Here is an 18,537-nt window from a genome sequence, read left to right on the forward strand (position 1 = left end):
TGAAAAATTCTAGGAATAAACCAAGTATGGTGGTACATGCCTGTAATCCTAGTATTTGGGAGGCTGAGACAAGAGAATCACTGGTTCGAGAATAGCCTCAGCAACATACTGAGACTCAGCAACCTAGTGAAACCTGTTTCAAAACCAAAAATAAAGCTGGACGTGGTGGCACATGCTTGTAATCCCAACATTTGGGAGGCTGAGACAGGAGAATCTCAGTTCTTGGACAGCCTCAGCAACTTAGGCCCCTTGCAACTCAGTGAGACCCTGTTTTAAAATAAAGAATAAAAATTAGAGCTGGGGTGTAGCTTGGAGGTAGAATGCCTCTGGGTTCCATCTCCAGTACTGTGAAAGCAAGCTGGGGTTTAGCACATAGGTAGGATGCCACTGAATTCAGGTAACACACACACACACACACACACTTCCAGGAATAAAAATTCACAAGTTGTCCATTGTGTACTATTCTGCATAGTGTGGATGAAATCTCCTGGTATGTGAATCATGGCTTTGTCCAGCACATCCGTGCTGTATACACTGTCCTTCTGTGAGTCAGCCTTCATATCCTGTGTATCACAGTGCTTGTGTTCAAGTAACCCTTATTTGGTGTGTGTGTGTGTGTGTGTACTGGGGATGGAACCCAGGGGAATTCTGCCTCTGAGCTACACCCCTAGTCCTATTTTTTATTCTTTATTTTGAAACAAGGCTTTATTTGATTTACTAATGGCTCTGAAGCACAGGAGAAGTATTGCCAGCAACTTTATTACAGCATCTTGCTGTTCTATTATCATTAGTTATTGTTCATCTCTTACTGTTCCTAATTTATAAATTAAACTTTTTTTTTTTTTGGCAGTACTGGAGTTGAAACCCAAGGGCATTCTACCTCCAAGATACACCCCAGCCCAATTTTTTATTATTTTATTTTATTTTTTGGTGGTACTCGGGGTGGAACCCAGAGGCTTTCTACTTCCAGGCTATACTCTCAGACCTATTTTATATTTTATTTGGAAACAGGGTCTCACTAAGTTGCTGAGAGCCTCACTAAGTAGCTGAGGCTGGCTTCAAACCTGTGCGATCCTCCTGTCTCAGCCTCCCAAGCGCAGGGATTGCAAGTGTGCGCCACCACGCCCAGCTATTCTTATATTTTTAAGCAAGGCCTCACTAAGTTACGGAGGACCTCACTAAGTATCTGAGGCTCTCTGCCAACTGTGATCCTCCTGTCTCAGCCTCCCAAGTACTGGGATTACAAGTGTGTGCCACCACACCCATCTTAAACTTTATTAAAAAATATTTTTGGTACTGGGGATTGAACCCAGGGACTTTCTACCTCTGAGCTACACCCCTAGTCCGATTTTATTTCTTAATTGGAAACGGTCTCACTAGGTTGTTTGTAATCCCTGCGCTTGGGAAGTGAAGACAGGAAGATGATGCAGGTTCGAAGCCAGCCGTACTGGCTTTGGAGACCCTGTTTCCAAATAAAAATATAAAAAATAGGTCTGGGAGTGTATCCCGGAAGTAGAAGGGCTTCCAGGAACCCCAGTACCGCCAAAAACAACAACAAAAATAATCCCTGCAATCCTCCTGTCTCAGCCTCCCAAGTAATAGGATTACATCTTGTGCCACCACTCCCAGCTTAAATTAAACTTTATCACAGGTGTTATATATATAGAAAAAAATGGTATGCATAGTGTTTGTTGCTCTTGCCCATTTACTAGGGGTCTTGGAATGTATCCCCACAAAAGTGTGGGCACTGTTATGTGGACGTGTATGTTTAGAATTTGGATAAATTGCTTGCACCTGGCCCTGGAATTGCTGGTGGCCCTTGAAACTCCCAGTGACCGCTGCTAGGCAGTGCAGTTTGGGGCTGGTCCCTTTCCCCTCTGGGAAGCAGTGTCCTCTTTTGTCACAGCCTGCTTGGCCCTGAGGTCCCAGCGCTAAGGTCTGTGGTTCTGTGAGCCTAAGGATGAAAGGAGAGCTCCCGGCAAACAGCAAAGGCAGACAGTTAAACCAGACAGATTTCCAGTCCAAACCCTGGGGCCAGGACTGATCCACTTTGAATTCCATTAATCTATCCCTGCGTGTTTGCACAGCAAAGAACCTGTTGTACTTGAAGTCCTGATTTTGTTGCAGGGGCCAGAGAGGCGGGGAAGTGCAAATATTGACACGGGCTGCTGGGTTCTTGCTTCTGGCTGCTCTGCTGACATGGGGCCATTGCTGTTGGGCTGCTGGTAGAGTGCTGCTAGGGAGATTGCTATGGCACCTGCTTCTTTCTGGAAGGAAGAACCAGTAAACAAAAAAAGGATAGACACCGGTTTTGCCAACCTTGTCCACTTCCTGTTTACAGACTGCAGCCCCCTGGCTTGGGCTTCAGCTCCCTCCTCCTCCCCCCGGGAAAGCTGGCTGAGAAAGTGATAAAACCGGAGACCTGTGATGGGTTCTGGGTTTGGGGTCGATCAAAGTTTAGATCCTGGCTCTGTGTCCTAAAAGCTGTATGATCTTAAGCAAGTAACTTGATCTCTCTGTGCCTCTGGAAAGTGCAAGTAATCCAATCAGGATCCTGAGAGAGTTGTGAGAACCTGAGAGCACGGATTTCCAGAGGTCAAGGGGTGCCCAGCAGGGACTAAATGCTGGCTAAACACTGGCTGCTGAGACTCACGGCAGCCACTAGTAGGCACTCAGGCTAGCTTTCACTCCCTCTCTGGGCCGCAAGTTAGCCTTCTTTGCAGCGCCTCTGCAGAAGGAGGAATCCAATGTACTCTTCCTGCTGAAAACCGGCCAGCACCCTGGCCCCTCAGGTCCTTCCCTGCAGCCCAGGTCCTCGGCATGTTCCAGGCCCAGGGGCGTGTCATGCTCCTTCAGCTGCCAGGCATCCTCCTTGCGCTGCCACTGGGCCCCGCCCATCCCAGCACCCTTGCAGCCCTGCACCCACCTGTACCTTTCTTTTTCTAGGCCCCACTGAGGTGCCCTTTGTAGGTAAGCCTTCCCACACCTCCAGACAAGCTCAGAACAGCAATCCATACTGGCAAATGCTTGGGCTTCAGAGTTTGCATATCTGGTTCTGCCCCCACCAGTCGCATGCCCTTTAATGTCCTCCCTCCCAGAACAAGAAGTTTTCGGGACTTTAAAATCACTTCACAGCGTCCACTGATAGACAGTGAACATTCTTCACTGTTTTGCTCTTGTTCAATTAGTTTGCACTAGGATGCAAGAGAAAATAATCCCTGTGCTTTCTGTCTGTCTTTGTGGCAGCCCAGATTGAATTGGAGAGTACATCTATAGGGGGGGAAACCAGTTCAGAAAGCTGGGCGTGGTGGCACACACTTGTAATCCCAGCATTTAGGAGGCTAAAACAGGAGGATCACATTTCAAAGACAGCCTCAGCTACTACTTAGTGAGGCCCTTTGCAACTCAGTGAGACCCTGTTTCAAAAAAATAAAGAATAAGCCGGGCGTGGTGTAGCACACTTGTAATCCCAGCATTTGGGAGGCTGAGACAGGAGGATTGTGGTTCGCGGACAGCCTCGGCTACTTAGTGAGGCCCTCCGCAACTTAGTGAGACCCTGTTTCCAAATAAAATATAAAAAATAGGGCTGGGAGTATAGCCTAGAAGTAGAAAGCCTTTGGACTCCACCCCCGGAACCACAAAAAAATAAAAAATAAAAAAATAAGCTGGGCGTGGTGGTGCATGCTTGTAATCCCCGCGCTTGGGAGGCAGAGACAGGAGGATCGCACAGGTTCGAAGCCAGCCACGCACGCTGGCTTAGGAGACCCTGTTTCCAAATAAAAATATAAAAATAGGTCTGGGAGTGTAGCCCGGAGGTAGAAGGGCTTCCAGGAACCCCAGTACCACCAAAAAAAAAAAAAAAAAAAAAGAATAAAAAATAGGGCAGGGGGTGTAGCTCAGAGGTCGAATGTCCCTGGGTTCCATCCCCAAACCTGCAAAAATAAATAAATAAATAATAATAAAAATAGGGCTAGGAATGTATCTTGTTGGTAGAATGCCCCTGGGTTCCATCCCCAGTGCCACAAAAAGTGAAAGAAAGAAAGAAAGAAAGAAAGAAAGAAAGAAAGAAAGAGGGAGGGAGGGAGGAAGGAAGAAAGGAAGGAAGGAAGGAAGGAAATAAACAGTCCAGCTGGCATGGTGATAGAAAGAAAGAAAGAAAGAAAGAAAGAAAGAAAGAAAGAAAGAAAGAAAGAGGGAGGGAGGGAGGAAGGAAGGAAGAAAGGAAGGAAATAATAAACAGTCCAGCTGGTGTGGTGATGCACGCTTGTAATCCTCACGTTTGGGAAGCTGACACAGGAGGATCGTGCAGGTTCGATGCCAGCCTAAGCTGGCTTAAGAGACCCTGTTTCCAAATTAAAAAAACATAAAATAGGTCTGGGAGTATAACCTGGAGGTAGAAGGCCCCTGGGTTCCATCCCCAGTACCACCAAAAAATAATAATAATTTAAAAAGTCCAGTTTTGTGGGGTGCAGTGATGCATGCCTGTAATCCCAGGATTTGGGAGGCTGAGAGAGGAGGATTGCAGGTTTGAGGACAGCCTCAGCAACTTGGTCAGATCCTGTTTCAAAAAGAATGTTTGTAAACCAGGCATGGTGGCACAAGCTTATAATCCCAGCATTTGGGAGGTTGAAACAGGAGGATTGCGGTTTGTGGACAGCCTCAGCTACTTAGTGAGGCCCTTTGCAACTCAGTGAGACCCTGTTTCAACATAAAGAATAAAAAAATAGGGCTGGGAGTGTTGCTTGGAGGTAGAATGCCCCTGAGTTCCATTTTCAATACCTACCAAAAAAAAAAATGTTTGTGTTTGTAGTACCAGGGACTGAACCCAGGAGCATTCTACCTCTGAGCTATACCCCCAGCTTTTTTTAATTTTTTGTTTTGAAACAGAGTTTTACTACATTGCTGAGAATTTCACTACATTGCTGAGGCTTCCTGAATCAGGGATCCTCCTTATTCAATCTCCCAAGTGCTGGGATTATAGGCCTGAGCCACCATATCTGGCAAAAAAAAAAAAAAAAAAAAAAAAAGAAAGAAAGAAAGAAAGAAAGAAAGAGAGGAAGAGAGGAAGAAAGAAAGAAAATGAAGGGGTCGGGCTACAGCTTGGAAGTAGAATGCCCCTAGGTTCAATCCCCAGCGCTTCATCCCCTGAGGACATCCTAACTCAGGTGAAATGTGACACACTGCACCTGCTGCCACTAGGCCCCTGCTCCCTCCCCTTCTCCTCTTACCTTCTCTACCACCCTATTCATTGGCCAGTCCGGCCTGTTGGACAGTCCCTGTCACACCTGCATACTTGGTTCACATGGCCTTCCTCTGGAAACTCCCCTGGCCCCAGGACAGTGAGCAGGCCTCCTGGGAAGGAAGGCTGCCCAGGTCAGGCATCAGAACTAAGGATACCCACGAGCTCCTCCAGTTTCTGTCTTGGCTGAGGTTGGAAAGAAAGACAGCCAAAGTGCCAGAGCCCGGAGCCAGCTCTCAGTTGCTCAGGCTCCTAGAGGTCTCTCCTTGGGGCCAGCACTTGGTGCTGCCCCACCCCATCCCTCTGGAGTGTGAGGCTGGGCTTTCTAAGGCCCTGGGCTCCTTGTGTGCCAGGACCCAGGCTCTTCTCTGAGGGCCCAGCACCGGGCTCCTGGCTTGGCCCAGCAGGTATATTGCCTTCACTGGGAACCCTTCTACTGGTCAGATTCTGCAACTCTCAGAATAAGAATGGGACACTTGCTGTCTCTCACACTGCCTCTGCCTACAGAGCTGCTCCGCCAAGGGATGACACACTGGACCATACTGGTAGCCAGGAAGGTCTTGGGGCTGAGGGGCTTGACTGTATTTGAGTCCCAGTTCCAGCCCAGACTTTGCTATCAGGCCCTGGGCAAGTCATATCCCTCTCTGGGCCTTAGCTTCTTCATGTGTCTAATGGGAGTTGTGATCCTGGAGACGTGTGCAGAGAGACGGCTCATTCCAGCTGCGGGACCAAAGTATAATCCCTTCCTTAGGACCCCGGGCTGTTCCCCGTCAGGCATGGGTGATGGAGCTCTGTGGCAGGGCAGAGGGCGGGAAGGATGGAGGGTGGAGAGGCAGCCTGCAGCTGCCCTTCCTCCAGGCCTTCCATTCTACAGCCCCCTGGGTGCTTCCCACGGATGGGATGAGCAAGGCCCCGTCTCAGGCACAGTCTCGTGATCAGGTAGTAGGGCCAACTACGGTAACAGAGGTGAGAAAATGTGAGTCTCCTCTAAACCCAGCAATGCCTGCCTTGGGCACCAAGGGGCAGGAAGCAGCTTCTGATTTAGTTTTGTGCCCTCCAGGAGGGCTAAACTCCTCAGCAAGGAACAGATTTCTTTTTTTTTTTTTTTTTTTGCGGGTCTGGGGATGGAACCCAGGGGCATTTGACCTCCGAGCTACACCCCCTGCCCTATTTTTTATTCTTTATTTTGAAACCGGGTCTCACTGAGTTGCAGAGGGCCTCACTAAGTAGCTGAGGCTGTCCGCGAACCGCGATCCTCCAGGTCTCAGCCTCCCGAATGCTGGGATTACAAGCGTGCGCCACCACGCCTGGCAAGGAACAGATTTCTATGTGGTCTCAGAGACAGGCCTGTAATCATGGAGGCCGATTCTCCTGGTCTTTATTAGAAACTTACTGACATGGTAGTGAGCTCCCTGTCGCTGGGGTCGTTCAAGCAGAGGCTGAGCAGCTTGCAGGTAGGAACGGAACTCCTACTGAGACATGGTGTGTAGATTCCACTAGATGATCTGGAAGTCTCCTTCCTGCCCTCGGGATCAGTGATCTGATATTCATGGAACGGGTTACAGGTGCCGTCCCACCCACTCCTCTCGCTGGCCCAGGGGCCGGCCATTCAGGGTCCAGGACAGGAGTACTCATCGGACCAGTCAGAGCAGTGCTGCACGCCATCCCGGCAGAGAGTCCTTGGGATACAGCTGCAGTACTTGAAGAAAGCTGACGTGCAGCGCCACCACCCAGGCCCGCAGGGTGGACACACGGTCACTGTGGAGACAAGAGCGTCAGAAGAGCAGCTGCTGTGCCCCGAACGCCCGTGCACCAGGGCACTCCCTCACCCTGGAACCTGCCATAGCTCCCCAGAGCCCACCCCATCTGACGTGTGCTGACTGTATTCTTGGTTTTCCTGCAACAGAAAGTGAGATTCACAACTCGGACAGGGCCCTATTTGAGCCCTGGTTTCTTCATCTGTTCAAGGTTGCTATTAACTGAAGGAAGACAGGAAATGCTCAAATGTTAGTGGGTGCCTCTTGTTTCTCCTCGTCACCCCTCTTTTCCTCCCTGCTTCATCCTGACTCTAGCCACACCAGTTCCCTGAGAGTGCCTCGGACTTCCATCCCTTACCCAGCCCCTGCCTTCCAGCCCCTGCCTGTTGAAATCTCAGTCCCTCTCCTCCTCTCCTCTCTTCTCTTCTCTTCTCTTCTCTTCTCTTCTCTTCTCTTCTCTTCTCTTCTCTTCTCTTCTCTCCTCTCCTCTCCTCTCCTCTCCTCTCCTCTCCTTTCCTCTCCTACCCTACCCTACCCTACCCTCCCATCCCCTTCTCTCTCTCTCTCTCTCTCTCTCTCTCTCTCTCTCTCTCTCTGACTGAACCTAACCTAGGGTGTGGGGTGTGCTGGTACCACTGAGCTACCCCCGTAGCCCTTCTCATTTTTACTTTGAGACAGAGTCTCGCTGAGTTGCTGAGGCTGGCCTCAAACTTGTGATCCTCTTGCCTTGGGATTCGCTGAGATTAACCCTATCTACTCACTAATGCCGGCTCCCATGTCACCTCTCCTGAGAAGCCTGCCTGGACCTCTCGAGGGCTCCACCCTTCCTTCTGTCATCAGTGTGATTTGAGTCTTGGGATGGGCCTACCAGAATCTGACTCCAGCCCCAGCCCAGGCTAAGAGCCTGTCCTGGAGTCCACACTGGGAGGGGACGGAAAGGAAACTCTGGAGCAGGATTCTAGACATGGAGCCACAAGGCCTGGGCTTTCCCCCAAGGTCCCTTCTCTTTGGGGGCTTTGGTTGACCCACATATAAACCAGGGCCCGAGGTTCCTGCCTAGTACAAGGCACGGAGGACATGGGGTTCAGGTTCCCATCCCAGATGGGCCATGTACACGCCTCTGGTGTGACAGCCTCTGGGCTCCGGGGTGCTGTCTGTGCCCTGGAAGGCAAGTTCCCCACCACAGAAGAATGGCCTTACAGGAGGAGCCAGCGGAGTGGTAGTGAGCACCCCGTCCCGGAGTATTCAAGTCAGAGTAGAAAATGACTTCCTAGAATGCAGGGAAGGCAAGCAGGGGGAACACCAGAGGCCCCTGGTCAGCCTCTGTCTTCTGGCCGCTGCCTGGCCACCTCCTCCAGCCCCGCCGTGCCCAGACCCCCACCTGGGCTCAGCTCATCCGAGCAGTCCCCGCAGTTGTTGGTCCCGTCACACTTCTGGTCTGAGTAGATCCAGGAGGCTGGGTCTCCACACGGGGCCACGAGGAAGCTGGGGAGGCTCCGGGGCACATCTCCTGCAGAGGGGCGGATGAGCAGGATGAAGTCCATATCTGGACACGGAGGTCTCAGGCCACCTGGAGGTGGATCATCCTGGCCACTCTGTAGTTGCCAAACTCAAGGTCACCTCCTATCTGTCCCTGGAAGGCACAGGAGGGCTCCTGTAGAGGTCAGGGCCACGGGAAGGAGCACCCCTTCCCTGTGCACCCAGCGAGAGAAGAGGCCCAGAAAGGAGCCTGGTCCTTCCTCACTCCCTACCCGACTCTGTCTCCTCCATGGCACCATCACTTTCACTAGTTCTCCCTCCAGAAGCGTCTCCTTGACCCCTGTCCCAAACCACCCCACTGCCAGGTCCAGCTTTAAGCTCCTTCACCTCCAGGGAGCTGTCTCCAACTGGAATCTAAGGGGTGTAAACATGACTTCTAACACAAGGGTCTCTGGGTTCAGGGATATAGCCTAGTCTTAGGTGCCTCCTGAGAGGGACTTGGAGCATCTCTCTTCTCCCTCTCCCTCCCTCTCCCTCTCCCTCTCCCTCTCCGTCTCTGTCTGTCTCTCTCCCCCCCTCCCTCCCCCCCTCTCTCTGTGGTACTAGGATTGAGCCCCCAGTGGGACATTCTACCTCTGAGCTCCACCCAAAGTTTAGTTGCTGAGGCCTTTTTTTTCCCCCTGGTATTAGAAAAACATTTATTTCAAGTTATTTTCTGGAATAAAGATTAATAAGCTATCTCCTATTATCACTCATGAGAGTGAGGCTGACTTTGAACCTGCAATTCTCCTGCCTCAGCCTCCCAAGTACTGAGATTACTAATAGGCAAGTACCACCAGGCCCGGCCATCAGAACACCTTTTTTGAAACTGGGTTCTGGGTTAGGCAGCCATGTGACAGGGCTACCCCAAATTCACATAAGCTCAGGCCACATCACTAGAGATATAAAACCCAGACCTGGGTCAGGTGTGGGGGTCCATGCTTGTAATCCCAGCATTTGAGAGGCTGAAAAGGGGGATTGTGGTTCAGCTACTTAGTGAGGCCCTTTGCAACTCAGTGAAATCCTGTTTCAAAATAAGAATAAAAAATAGGCTGGGGGTGTAGCTCAGAGGTGGAATGCCCCTGGGTTTCATCCCCAGTACAAAAAAAAAAAAAAAAAACCTGGAAAGGAATAAGCCTAAGCTGTTGTTCCGTGGGCTGGTCAGATCCAACCCGCAGTGCGATGGCTGCTTCTGGGGCCTGTATGGGGTCCGTCTGTGGTCACTGGTAGAGTGAGAGGACTGGGGACTTGGTCACCAGGAGGGTGACTATGGGAGCTCAGGGCCTGACCTGGAGAGGGGGACACTCAAGGGTGTCAGAGCAATCCCCCAACCCATGCAGAGCTGCTGCCATGGAGGACAGATTTTGATGAGAGGACCCCTGGAGCCAGTCTAAGCTCAGGCCGAGGCCCCTCCCATGGGAAAGCCGTCGTGCTGAGACAGCTGCCTCAGGTGGGGAGCCTCCATCCCAGGAGGATGCAGGTGGGGGCTGGGAGGCCTGCGTGGGCTTGCTGCAGAGGAGTCGGGTAGGAGCTGAGGCGTGGACCGGCTCTCCAGATCTCTCTTAAGACTCCAGGGATGAGACCGGAGGATCACGGTTCGCGGACAGCCTCAGCTACTTAGTGAGGCCCTCTGCAACTCAGTGAGACCCTGTTACAAAATAAAGAATAAAAAATTGGGCAGGGGGTGTAGTTTGGAGGTTGAATGCCTCTGGATTCCATCCCCAGACCTGCAAAAAAAAAAAAAAAAAAAAAAAAAAAAAGCCGGGCGTGGTGGCACACGCTTGTAATCCCTCACGCTTGGGAGGCGAAGACAGGAGGATGGCACAGGTTAGGAGCTTAAGAGACCCTGTTTCCAAATAAAAAAATATAAAAATAGGCTTAAGAGACCCTGTTTCCAAATAAAAAAAATATAAAAATAGGTCTGGGAGTGTATCCCGGAGGTAGAAGGGCTTCCAGGAACCCCAGTACCACCACACACACACACACAAAAAGACTCCAGGGTTTTTCCCTTAGCTCCTCCCTGCTCAGCTCCCCTTTCTGGCTCATCGGGCTCTCTCCCCACTGTGGACTCAGGTATTGATTTTATGTTTTCTCCTTTCTTCTGAGAACGGTCGGGTCTCCAGGGTGTGGGGCTGGTCTTCCCATTCATTTCTTCACCCATTCACTCGTTCACTTGGTAAGTCCTTCTGGACACCTGTCTGTGTCGAGCAATGGGCTCCAAGATCACACACACGGGAACTACAGCAGAGGGGTTCAGTCTGATGGGGCTGCAGATGGGACACTGGCTTGACTGTGGCTGGGATGCTGGGAGGCACCAGGGCTGAAGCGGGCCCTTAATCTAGTGTGGGAGTCTGGAGGGCTTCCTGGAGGAGGCAGCACTTGAACTCCACCTCAAAGGCAGGGTGAAGATTCCCCAGGAGTGGGCTGCACCGTGGAAGCCTCCTGAGCACTGTGTGTACCTGGGACAGGGTGGGGCTGAAAAGACCACATCGTCAAAAGCATGGGCCTCGAGGGGGCCTAGGTGCTTGGAGATGCTCCAGCTTCAGCACAGCTCAAGGGGCTGAGGTGGGGACCACCCTGGTACTCACTGCACAAGTGCTCATCCTCGTCCTCACTGTGGGGACAGGAGCGAATGCCGTCACACACCGCGCTGGCGGGGATGCAGGTCCTCCAGTTGTGGCATAAGAAGCCTGTCCTGTTGGCTGGTGTCAGGCAGACCCGTGCCCCTGAGTGGGCAGAGGAGGACCCCGAGAGTCACGGTGGTATTCAGAGAGCCACAGGGCAGACCCCTCCCCCCGCGCCTGAGTCCAGGCACAGGGAGGGCTTGCCTGAGGGGGGCTCTAAGCCCTGCAAAATGGGGATCACAGCATGCTCCTGTAGGACTGTGGAGTGCAGTCAAAGCTTCTCTGCAGATACTCGTAGAACATAGAATGTGTAGCTAAGTCACGGTTCTCCTCTAGTGAGAATGTCTCTGCAGTCTCACAAGCTCTGAGGCAGCACATTCAAAGAGTGCTTTTATTTTTATTTTTTAATTTTATTATTTTTTTTGTGTGTGGTACTGGGGGTGGAACCCAGGGCCTTTCTACCTCTGGGCTATACTCTCAGACCTATTTTATATTTTATTTGAAAACAGGGTCTCACTAAGTTGCCGAGAGCCTCACTAAGTAGCTGAGGCTGGCTTCAAATCTGTGCGATCCTCCTGTCTCAGCCTCCCAAGCGCAGGGATTATAAGCGTGCGCCACCACGCCTGACTCAATGAGTGCTTTTAATGATGGACCTTCTGGTACAGGGTCAGCTTGTCATTGTATACTCGGGCTGTCTGAGGACTGAATGCCATATCTCTCATCTGGGTACAGCTTTATAGACTGCAAAGCACTTTCCCAATTTTATCCTTTTGTCCCCCTGAAAACTCCTGCGAAATGCCAGCATTATCCCCCCACAGGGAGGGGGACACCCATGCACCCACCCTCAGGGCTGTCCTAGAGGATTAAAGGAGAGACTGGCTGGCGGGGTGGGCCAGTGTCCCTGCCCCAAACTGTGCATGTGTCCATGGTGCCCACTCGTGTGGCAGCAGATTTGACTGTGTGTATTTGTGTGTGTGCGTGCAATGTCTGGAACTACCTGGGCTAGTGAGGGGCAGTGCCTGGGAACACCTACACCGACACAGACACATGCAGACATGCACACACAGACGCATACATGCTCACATGCAGACACTGCACCTCCGTGCATGGGCCCACATACACACACACACACACACACACACACACACACACACACACACGTACATGCAACCACAGGACCTGTGGGCACCTGGCCCCACCTGCTGCGTCGCTCTCCTTGTCCACTGGCTGTCTACAGTCCCTCATCCTCCTCCCACCCCAGGGACTCTGTACAAGCTGTTCCCTATGCCTGCGGTGCTTTTCCTGACAGGCTCTCCACTAACCAATCTCCATTTCTCCTCTCCTTTCAGTTCCTTTTGCTTCCCCAAGGTGCCCACCTAACTCCCAGATGGGATCAGAACCCTGGTCCAGCCTCCCAGAGCCCAGAGCCCCACCCTAGCAGGGCTGCTTATTGGACCAACAGTCTCCACACAGCTCTGGGAGGGCAGGGGCTGCGCTGGGTTGCCTCCACCGAGGCTGAGGCCGCAAGGATGTCTTGGCCACATCCCTGTCCATTGTGGAGGAGGCAGACCACTCAGGGGACATACCAGCCAGGCGTGCAGGCCTGGGAAGTGACATGGGGTTAAGGAGGCAAGAGGAGCCTCCTCACCAGCCCGGGGTCAGGGAAGGCTTCTGAGAGCAGGTCACCTAGCGGTGGGTCCTTCCACGACTCAGGTCATGGGTGTGCAAACAGGGGCACAGAGGTGTACATATCCGTGTGTATGCAGGTGTCTGTAAGTGTCTTAAGGATTTCTCCCAGCTCCCCTACACCCTCCCAGCAGGTCTAACTTAGCCTCCCCTTATCACCCTGACCTGGTGTGCGCAAAGGGAGTCCAAGGATGGCGACCAGGGCGATGAGGGCGGTGAGCATGGCCAGCAGCAGCAGCAGGAAGGCCGTGAGCCAGGCCCTGCGTCGCGAGCCACAGAGGGGGCCGCAGTGAGCTGTGAGGGCGGGATGCGTGGTGAGGAGCGGCCAGCTGTGGCCGGGGGTCCCCTCCCCCACCAGGGTGGCAGGTCTTGAGGCCTCCAGATGCTCTGGCTTCTCCCTGCGGGCCGGTCCACCACCACCAAGGCACCCCCCCCCGGCTGGGCTCCCCGCCTCATCCTCCCATCCTCCCAGGCAGCCTTCACAGGACACAGGGAGAGATGGACACCTGCGTGTGCACTCCCTATCACAGGGCAGACCTGACACCAGGCCCTCACAGCCAGTCTTTTTTTTTTTTTTTTCAAAACCACCCTTTCTCTCTCTTTCTTTCTTTATTTAGTGTGTGAGGATTGAACCCATGGGTTTTCTACCTCTGAGTTATACCCCCAATTCCCCCTCTTTTTGTAGAACTGGGGTTAGAACCCAGGGACATTTGACCTCCAAGTGACACCCCCAGCCCTATATTTTATTCTTTATTTTGAAACAGGGTCTCACTGAGTTGCAGAGGGCCTCACTAAGTAGCTGAGGCTGTCCGAAAACCATGATCCTCCTGTCTCAGCCTCCCAAATACTGGTTTACAAGCATGCACCACCATGTCCAGCTTCCAGACACTATTATTATTATTATTATTATTATTATTATTATTATTCCATTGTAGTCATACATCTCAATGTGATACAAGATGGTAGAGGCATACATGCACACATCACTCAATTAGCTCTTACCTAATTCCCATCCCATCCCCTCCATCCTCCTCCTGCTCATGTTTGGCTTAGTGATTGACTTTGGTATGTTCATGAATGTACATCATGTACATTAGGGAATTTCTCTCTTCCCCCTTCCATCCCCCTCAGTTAGGTAGCCGTTTTTGCTCATCTAAGGTTTCTCCTTCTTTGTCTGGAGTTCCTCCTATGACCCATTTTCTCCCTAGCTTCTGCATGTTCATACTTACTATCAACTGACTAGAACTAATATTTATTAACTGTTTCTACGATATTAACTCATTTAATTCTTATAGCAGTCCTGTACATATTTTCAAAATGAATAAAGAGCCGGGTGTGGTGGCGCACGCTTGTAATCCCAGCATTCGGGAGGCTGAGACCGGATGATTGCGGTTCGCGGACAGCCTCAGCTACTTAGTGAGGCCCTTCGCAAATCAGTGAGACCCGGTTTCAAAATAAAGAATAAAAAAAAATAGGGCAGGGGTTGTAGCTCGGAGGTAGAATGCCCCTGGGTTCCATCCCCAGACCAGCAAAAAAAAAAAAAAAAAAAAGAATAAAGAAATGAATGCACCATAGGAGGTCCGTGTAACACTACCAAATACTATCTCCAATTGTTTTTCGTGACTGAATTTATTATGAAACAGTATTTGTTGGTTTTTCATCTAAATCACAAAATTAGTTAGCTCAACTTATGAACATTAGAAGACAGAGATGCATCAAAGAAGAAATTAAAGCCAGGCATGGTGGCACACACTTGTAATCCCAGCATTTGGGAGGGTGAGACCGGAGGATGGCGGGTTATGAACAGCCTCAGCTACTTAGTGAGGCCCTTTGCAACTCAGTGAGACTCTGTTTCAAAATAAAGAATAAAAAATAGGGCTGGGAGTGTAGCTCAGAGATGAATGCCCCTGGGTTTCATCCCCCGTAACACACCAAAAAAGAAGAAATTAAAAATGTCCTATGATATCACCCTTCAGAGATAACTGTTGTTAACATTTTGAATACACATAAATTACCCCACCCCATTTTATGTTCTTTTTTCAAACAAGGTCTCATTAGGCTGCTTAGAGTCTTGATGAGTAGCTGAGGCCGGTCTTGAACCTACGATCCTCCTGTCTCAGCCTCTCAAGTACTGGGATTACGGGCATATGCCATCATGCCTGGCTTCACCATTTATTTACTTATTTGTTTATTTATGTACTTATTTATGAATTTATTTATATACTTATTTATTTAGTGGTACTGGAAATTGAACCACAGGCATTCCACCTCTGAGTTGTACCTCCAGACTGATTTTATTTCTTACTTGGAAACAGGCCAATTACCTCAGAGACGGGGCAGGAACAGGTCTGAGTCATCCCTGTGGCTCCAGAGTCATCTGCCCAGGTCCATCTCTGGGCAGGCGCACAGTAGGCGCTCTGTAGAAGACTTTGTGAATGCGCTGACCCAGAGATCCGACTGAGGCCCTCAGTCTGGGTCAGTTTGAGTCATTTTCATCGAATTCGCTCAGGTGCCCAGAGCGGCTTGCCAGTGAGACCTGGGCCGGCTCAGTAGCAGCTCAGTGGCAGGTGTTAAGGCGTTGGGAGAGCAGTGGCTAGGTGCATACGAACTCCACGCAGGGCACTCAGAAGCACCGGGGATAAGGGTGCAGAGAGGGCATCCCAGGAAGAGGGTGCAGAAGCAGAGGAGGCCTGGCGGAGGGCGTGTGGGTGAGAGACAAAAGTAAGATGACAGAAGGCCCTGTGTAATCTAAGACCAGTGAGCCGGGCAGCCCCAGCCGGTGACTGCCTTGTCAAACACAGGGCAAACTCAGGTAACCAGGGAGACAGCAGGAAGCTGGAAGGAGAGGCGTCCTGCTCAGCCAGGCAGCAACTTCCCAAATGTTTGCGCAGCACAGGCCAGGTGCAAGGGAGGGTCATGGGAGACTCAACACAGAACCCAGAGCCAAGCTCACATCAGCTGCAGATGCCCCAGGAAACTGGCAGGAGCCCCTCCCTCCCAGAGAGAGGAAGCTCAGGGTGATCACACCCACCCTGAGCAGACACCAGGGAGGAAGAGCCGGGCCCTGGGCTTTGTAACCAAAGGGACCACAGTTCAATTTCCAACCCTGCCTTTCCCACCTCCCAGCTATGTGGCCTGGACCTGGTCACCCAACTTCTCTGAGCCTTAGCTGCCTCATCTGTTATACCCTCACCAGCCCCCTTAGCTCTTCTGAGGATTGAACAAGATCAGGCAGTGCCAGGCACATAATAGGGGCTGGTCTGTTATAGCTATTATTGTCATCTGCTTCTCTGAGTTTCTTTCCTGGTGGATCAAATGTGGGCCAAGACAGGGCATAGAGGAGAGCCTCGATAAATGTGTGTTCCAGCCGGGCGTGGTGGCACATGCCTGTAATCCCAGGATTTGGGAGGCTGAGACAGAAGGGTCACAGCCTCAAGGTAAGCCTCAGCAATCTAACAAGGCTCTCAGCAACGTGTGTGTGTGTGTGTGTGTATGTGTGTGTGTATGTGTGTGTGTGTGTGTGTGTGTGTGTGTGTGTTCCTACTTTCTTTTATTTCTAATTTTTGTTTTGTTTTGTTGTAGCATTGGGGATTGAACCCAGGGGCATTCTACCTCTGAGCTACACCCCCTGCTCTATTTTTTTTGTTGTTGTTGTTCTTTATTTTGAAACAGGGCCTCACTGAGTTGCGGAGGGCCTCACTAAGTAGTGGAGGCTGGCTGAGAACCTCCATCCTCTGGTCTCAACCTCCCAAGGGCTGGGATTATAATCCTGCACCACCATACCCAGCTATTTCCTTTATTTCTAGAGGCAAAGAGAACGGCTCTGCCTGCACAGCACATCAGCGGCATATAACAGGTGCTAAAGAAGTGTGGTCCTGCCAGGTGTTGGATTACACCTGTAATCCCAGCGCTGGGAGGCTGAGGCAGGAGGATTGCACAGATTCGAAGCCAGCCTCAGCTACTTAGTGAGGCTCTCAGCAACTTAGTGAGACCCTGTTTCCAAATAAAATATAAAATAGGTCTGGGAGTATAGCCTGGAGGTAGAAAGCCTCTGGGTTCCACCCCCAGTACCACACACACACACAAAAAGTGTGGTCCTGATGTACTTTATCCTCAGAGGTGAAGAGAACTGCCCCGTTACTCCCTGAACCAGGAATTTGACTCCAGGGCTTTTTTCTCTCTTTTTCCTTTTTTTTTTTTTTTTTTTTTTGGTGGGGGGAGTTATTGGAGATTGAACTCTGCTGTTCTACCTCTGAGGTACACTCCATCCCTTTTTTTTTTCTTTTTTTTTTTTTTTGGTGGTACTGGGGTTCCTGGAAGCCCTTCTACCTCCGGGCTACACTCCCAGACCTATTTTTGCATTTTTATTTGGAAACAGGGTCTCCTAAGCCAGCGCGCGGGGCTAGCTTTGAACCTGCGCCATCCTCCTGTCTCTGCCTCCCAAGCGCGGGGATTACAAGCGTGCGCCACCACGCCCGGCTCACTCCATCCCTTTTTATTTTGGTTTTGGAACAGGATCTCGTCAAGTTCCTGAGGGTCTTGCTAGACTGCTGAGGCTGGCCTTGAACCTCTGGTCATTCAGTCTCAGCCTCCCAAGTCACCACCATACCCGGGGCTTGGGCTCTTTTTTCTGATGTTACCTGTGAGTACTGTATGGAGTGCAGTGCTTGTGCGGTACATGGCGCACAGTAGGTACTCAATAAGTGCTTGTGTATGGAGAGGATGAACAGTCCTATGAGGCGAGCGGTCCCAGCTGGCTGGCTGGGAAGCCGGGAGCAGGCGACATCAGCACGGGGTCAGAAGGATAGTGGGGGCCTCGGACCCTCCTGTACCCTCATAGCCACCCGTCCCTTCAAGGCCGCCCCATCCCGCAGTCCCAGCCTTTACCTTGTGCTCCAGGGCAGGCTTTGCCTCCAGCAGCAGCGTCTCCCTGCAAGAGAGTAGAGCCAGGTGGGCTTAGGAGAGGCGATGCCCGCCTCGGCCCAGATGGTGGTCAGAGCATGATGAACGCCCCACACTCATCCCTCCTGCTGCCCACTTCCACCTCTGCCCAGGGCTCTTTCCTCTACTGTCCCCTGGGACCCGCCCGGGCTGTTCCTCCCCGGGGGACTTCCCTGGTGCCCTCACACCGTGCCAGGGCTCCTGGCCTCTGCACCTGCCTCCCTCCCAGCACCTGCCACCTGCACTGCGCTGTCTGGCTGGCGGCTGTCTGGCTGGCCCCGTCTGGCTGGCTCACCTGTTGGGTGCTCCCACCGTGTGTGCGCCGACCCAGGGCAGGGCGGGGCTGACTCAGCTCAGCACCTTGGCGCACCCCTCTGGACTTCCAGGCCCCCTGTCAGCCGGGCTCCTCCGGTACTTACCTGGGGTAAGATCTTGTTCATATCTTCAGCTCCCTATCTCCAGGACCTGGGGCTGGGTGCAAAGGACTCAGCGCAGGAACCCTGCCAGGTCACCAGGGCAGCCTGAGGGGGAGGCAGGAGGCCACGCCCTGCTCTGCTGTGGGTCCTCTCCCTACTCTGCTGCCTTGCTCAACAGCAACACCCCAGGGTGGAGTCCTCCCTCCATTGGACAGAAGAAGAGCCTGAGTTCAGAGAGGGAGAAGCTGCTCCAAGCCACACAGAGGCGGCTGCAGAATCTCCAGGCGACAGATGCATGAGGTTCCAGGTTACCTCTCAGTGGCTAGGAAGCAGGAACATTTTCTCACTGATGTTCT

The 18,537-nt window shown here is 51.8% G+C and overlaps 1 protein-coding gene across 1 annotated transcript; it reads right to left on the bottom strand.

Moving 5' to 3' along the window:
• Positions 1-6,848: 6,848 nt before the first annotated feature.
• LDLRAD1 (low density lipoprotein receptor class A domain containing 1) lies at positions 6,849-17,504 on the bottom strand (the record flags this gene model as incomplete). The annotated part of the gene is made up of 5 exons (XM_080691423.1): positions 6,849-6,997; positions 8,378-8,506; positions 11,103-11,240; positions 12,990-13,118; positions 17,465-17,504. The coding sequence occupies 5 exons, from the start codon at positions 17,502-17,504 to the stop codon at positions 6,849-6,851; spliced, it is 585 nt and encodes a 194-aa protein (XP_080547549.1).
• Positions 17,505-18,537: the final 1,033 nt, after the last annotated feature.

This window comes from Muscardinus avellanarius, assembly GCF_963383645.1.
Source record: "Muscardinus avellanarius genome assembly, chromosome: 3".
NCBI lineage: Eukaryota > Metazoa > Chordata > Mammalia > Rodentia > Gliridae > Muscardinus > Muscardinus avellanarius.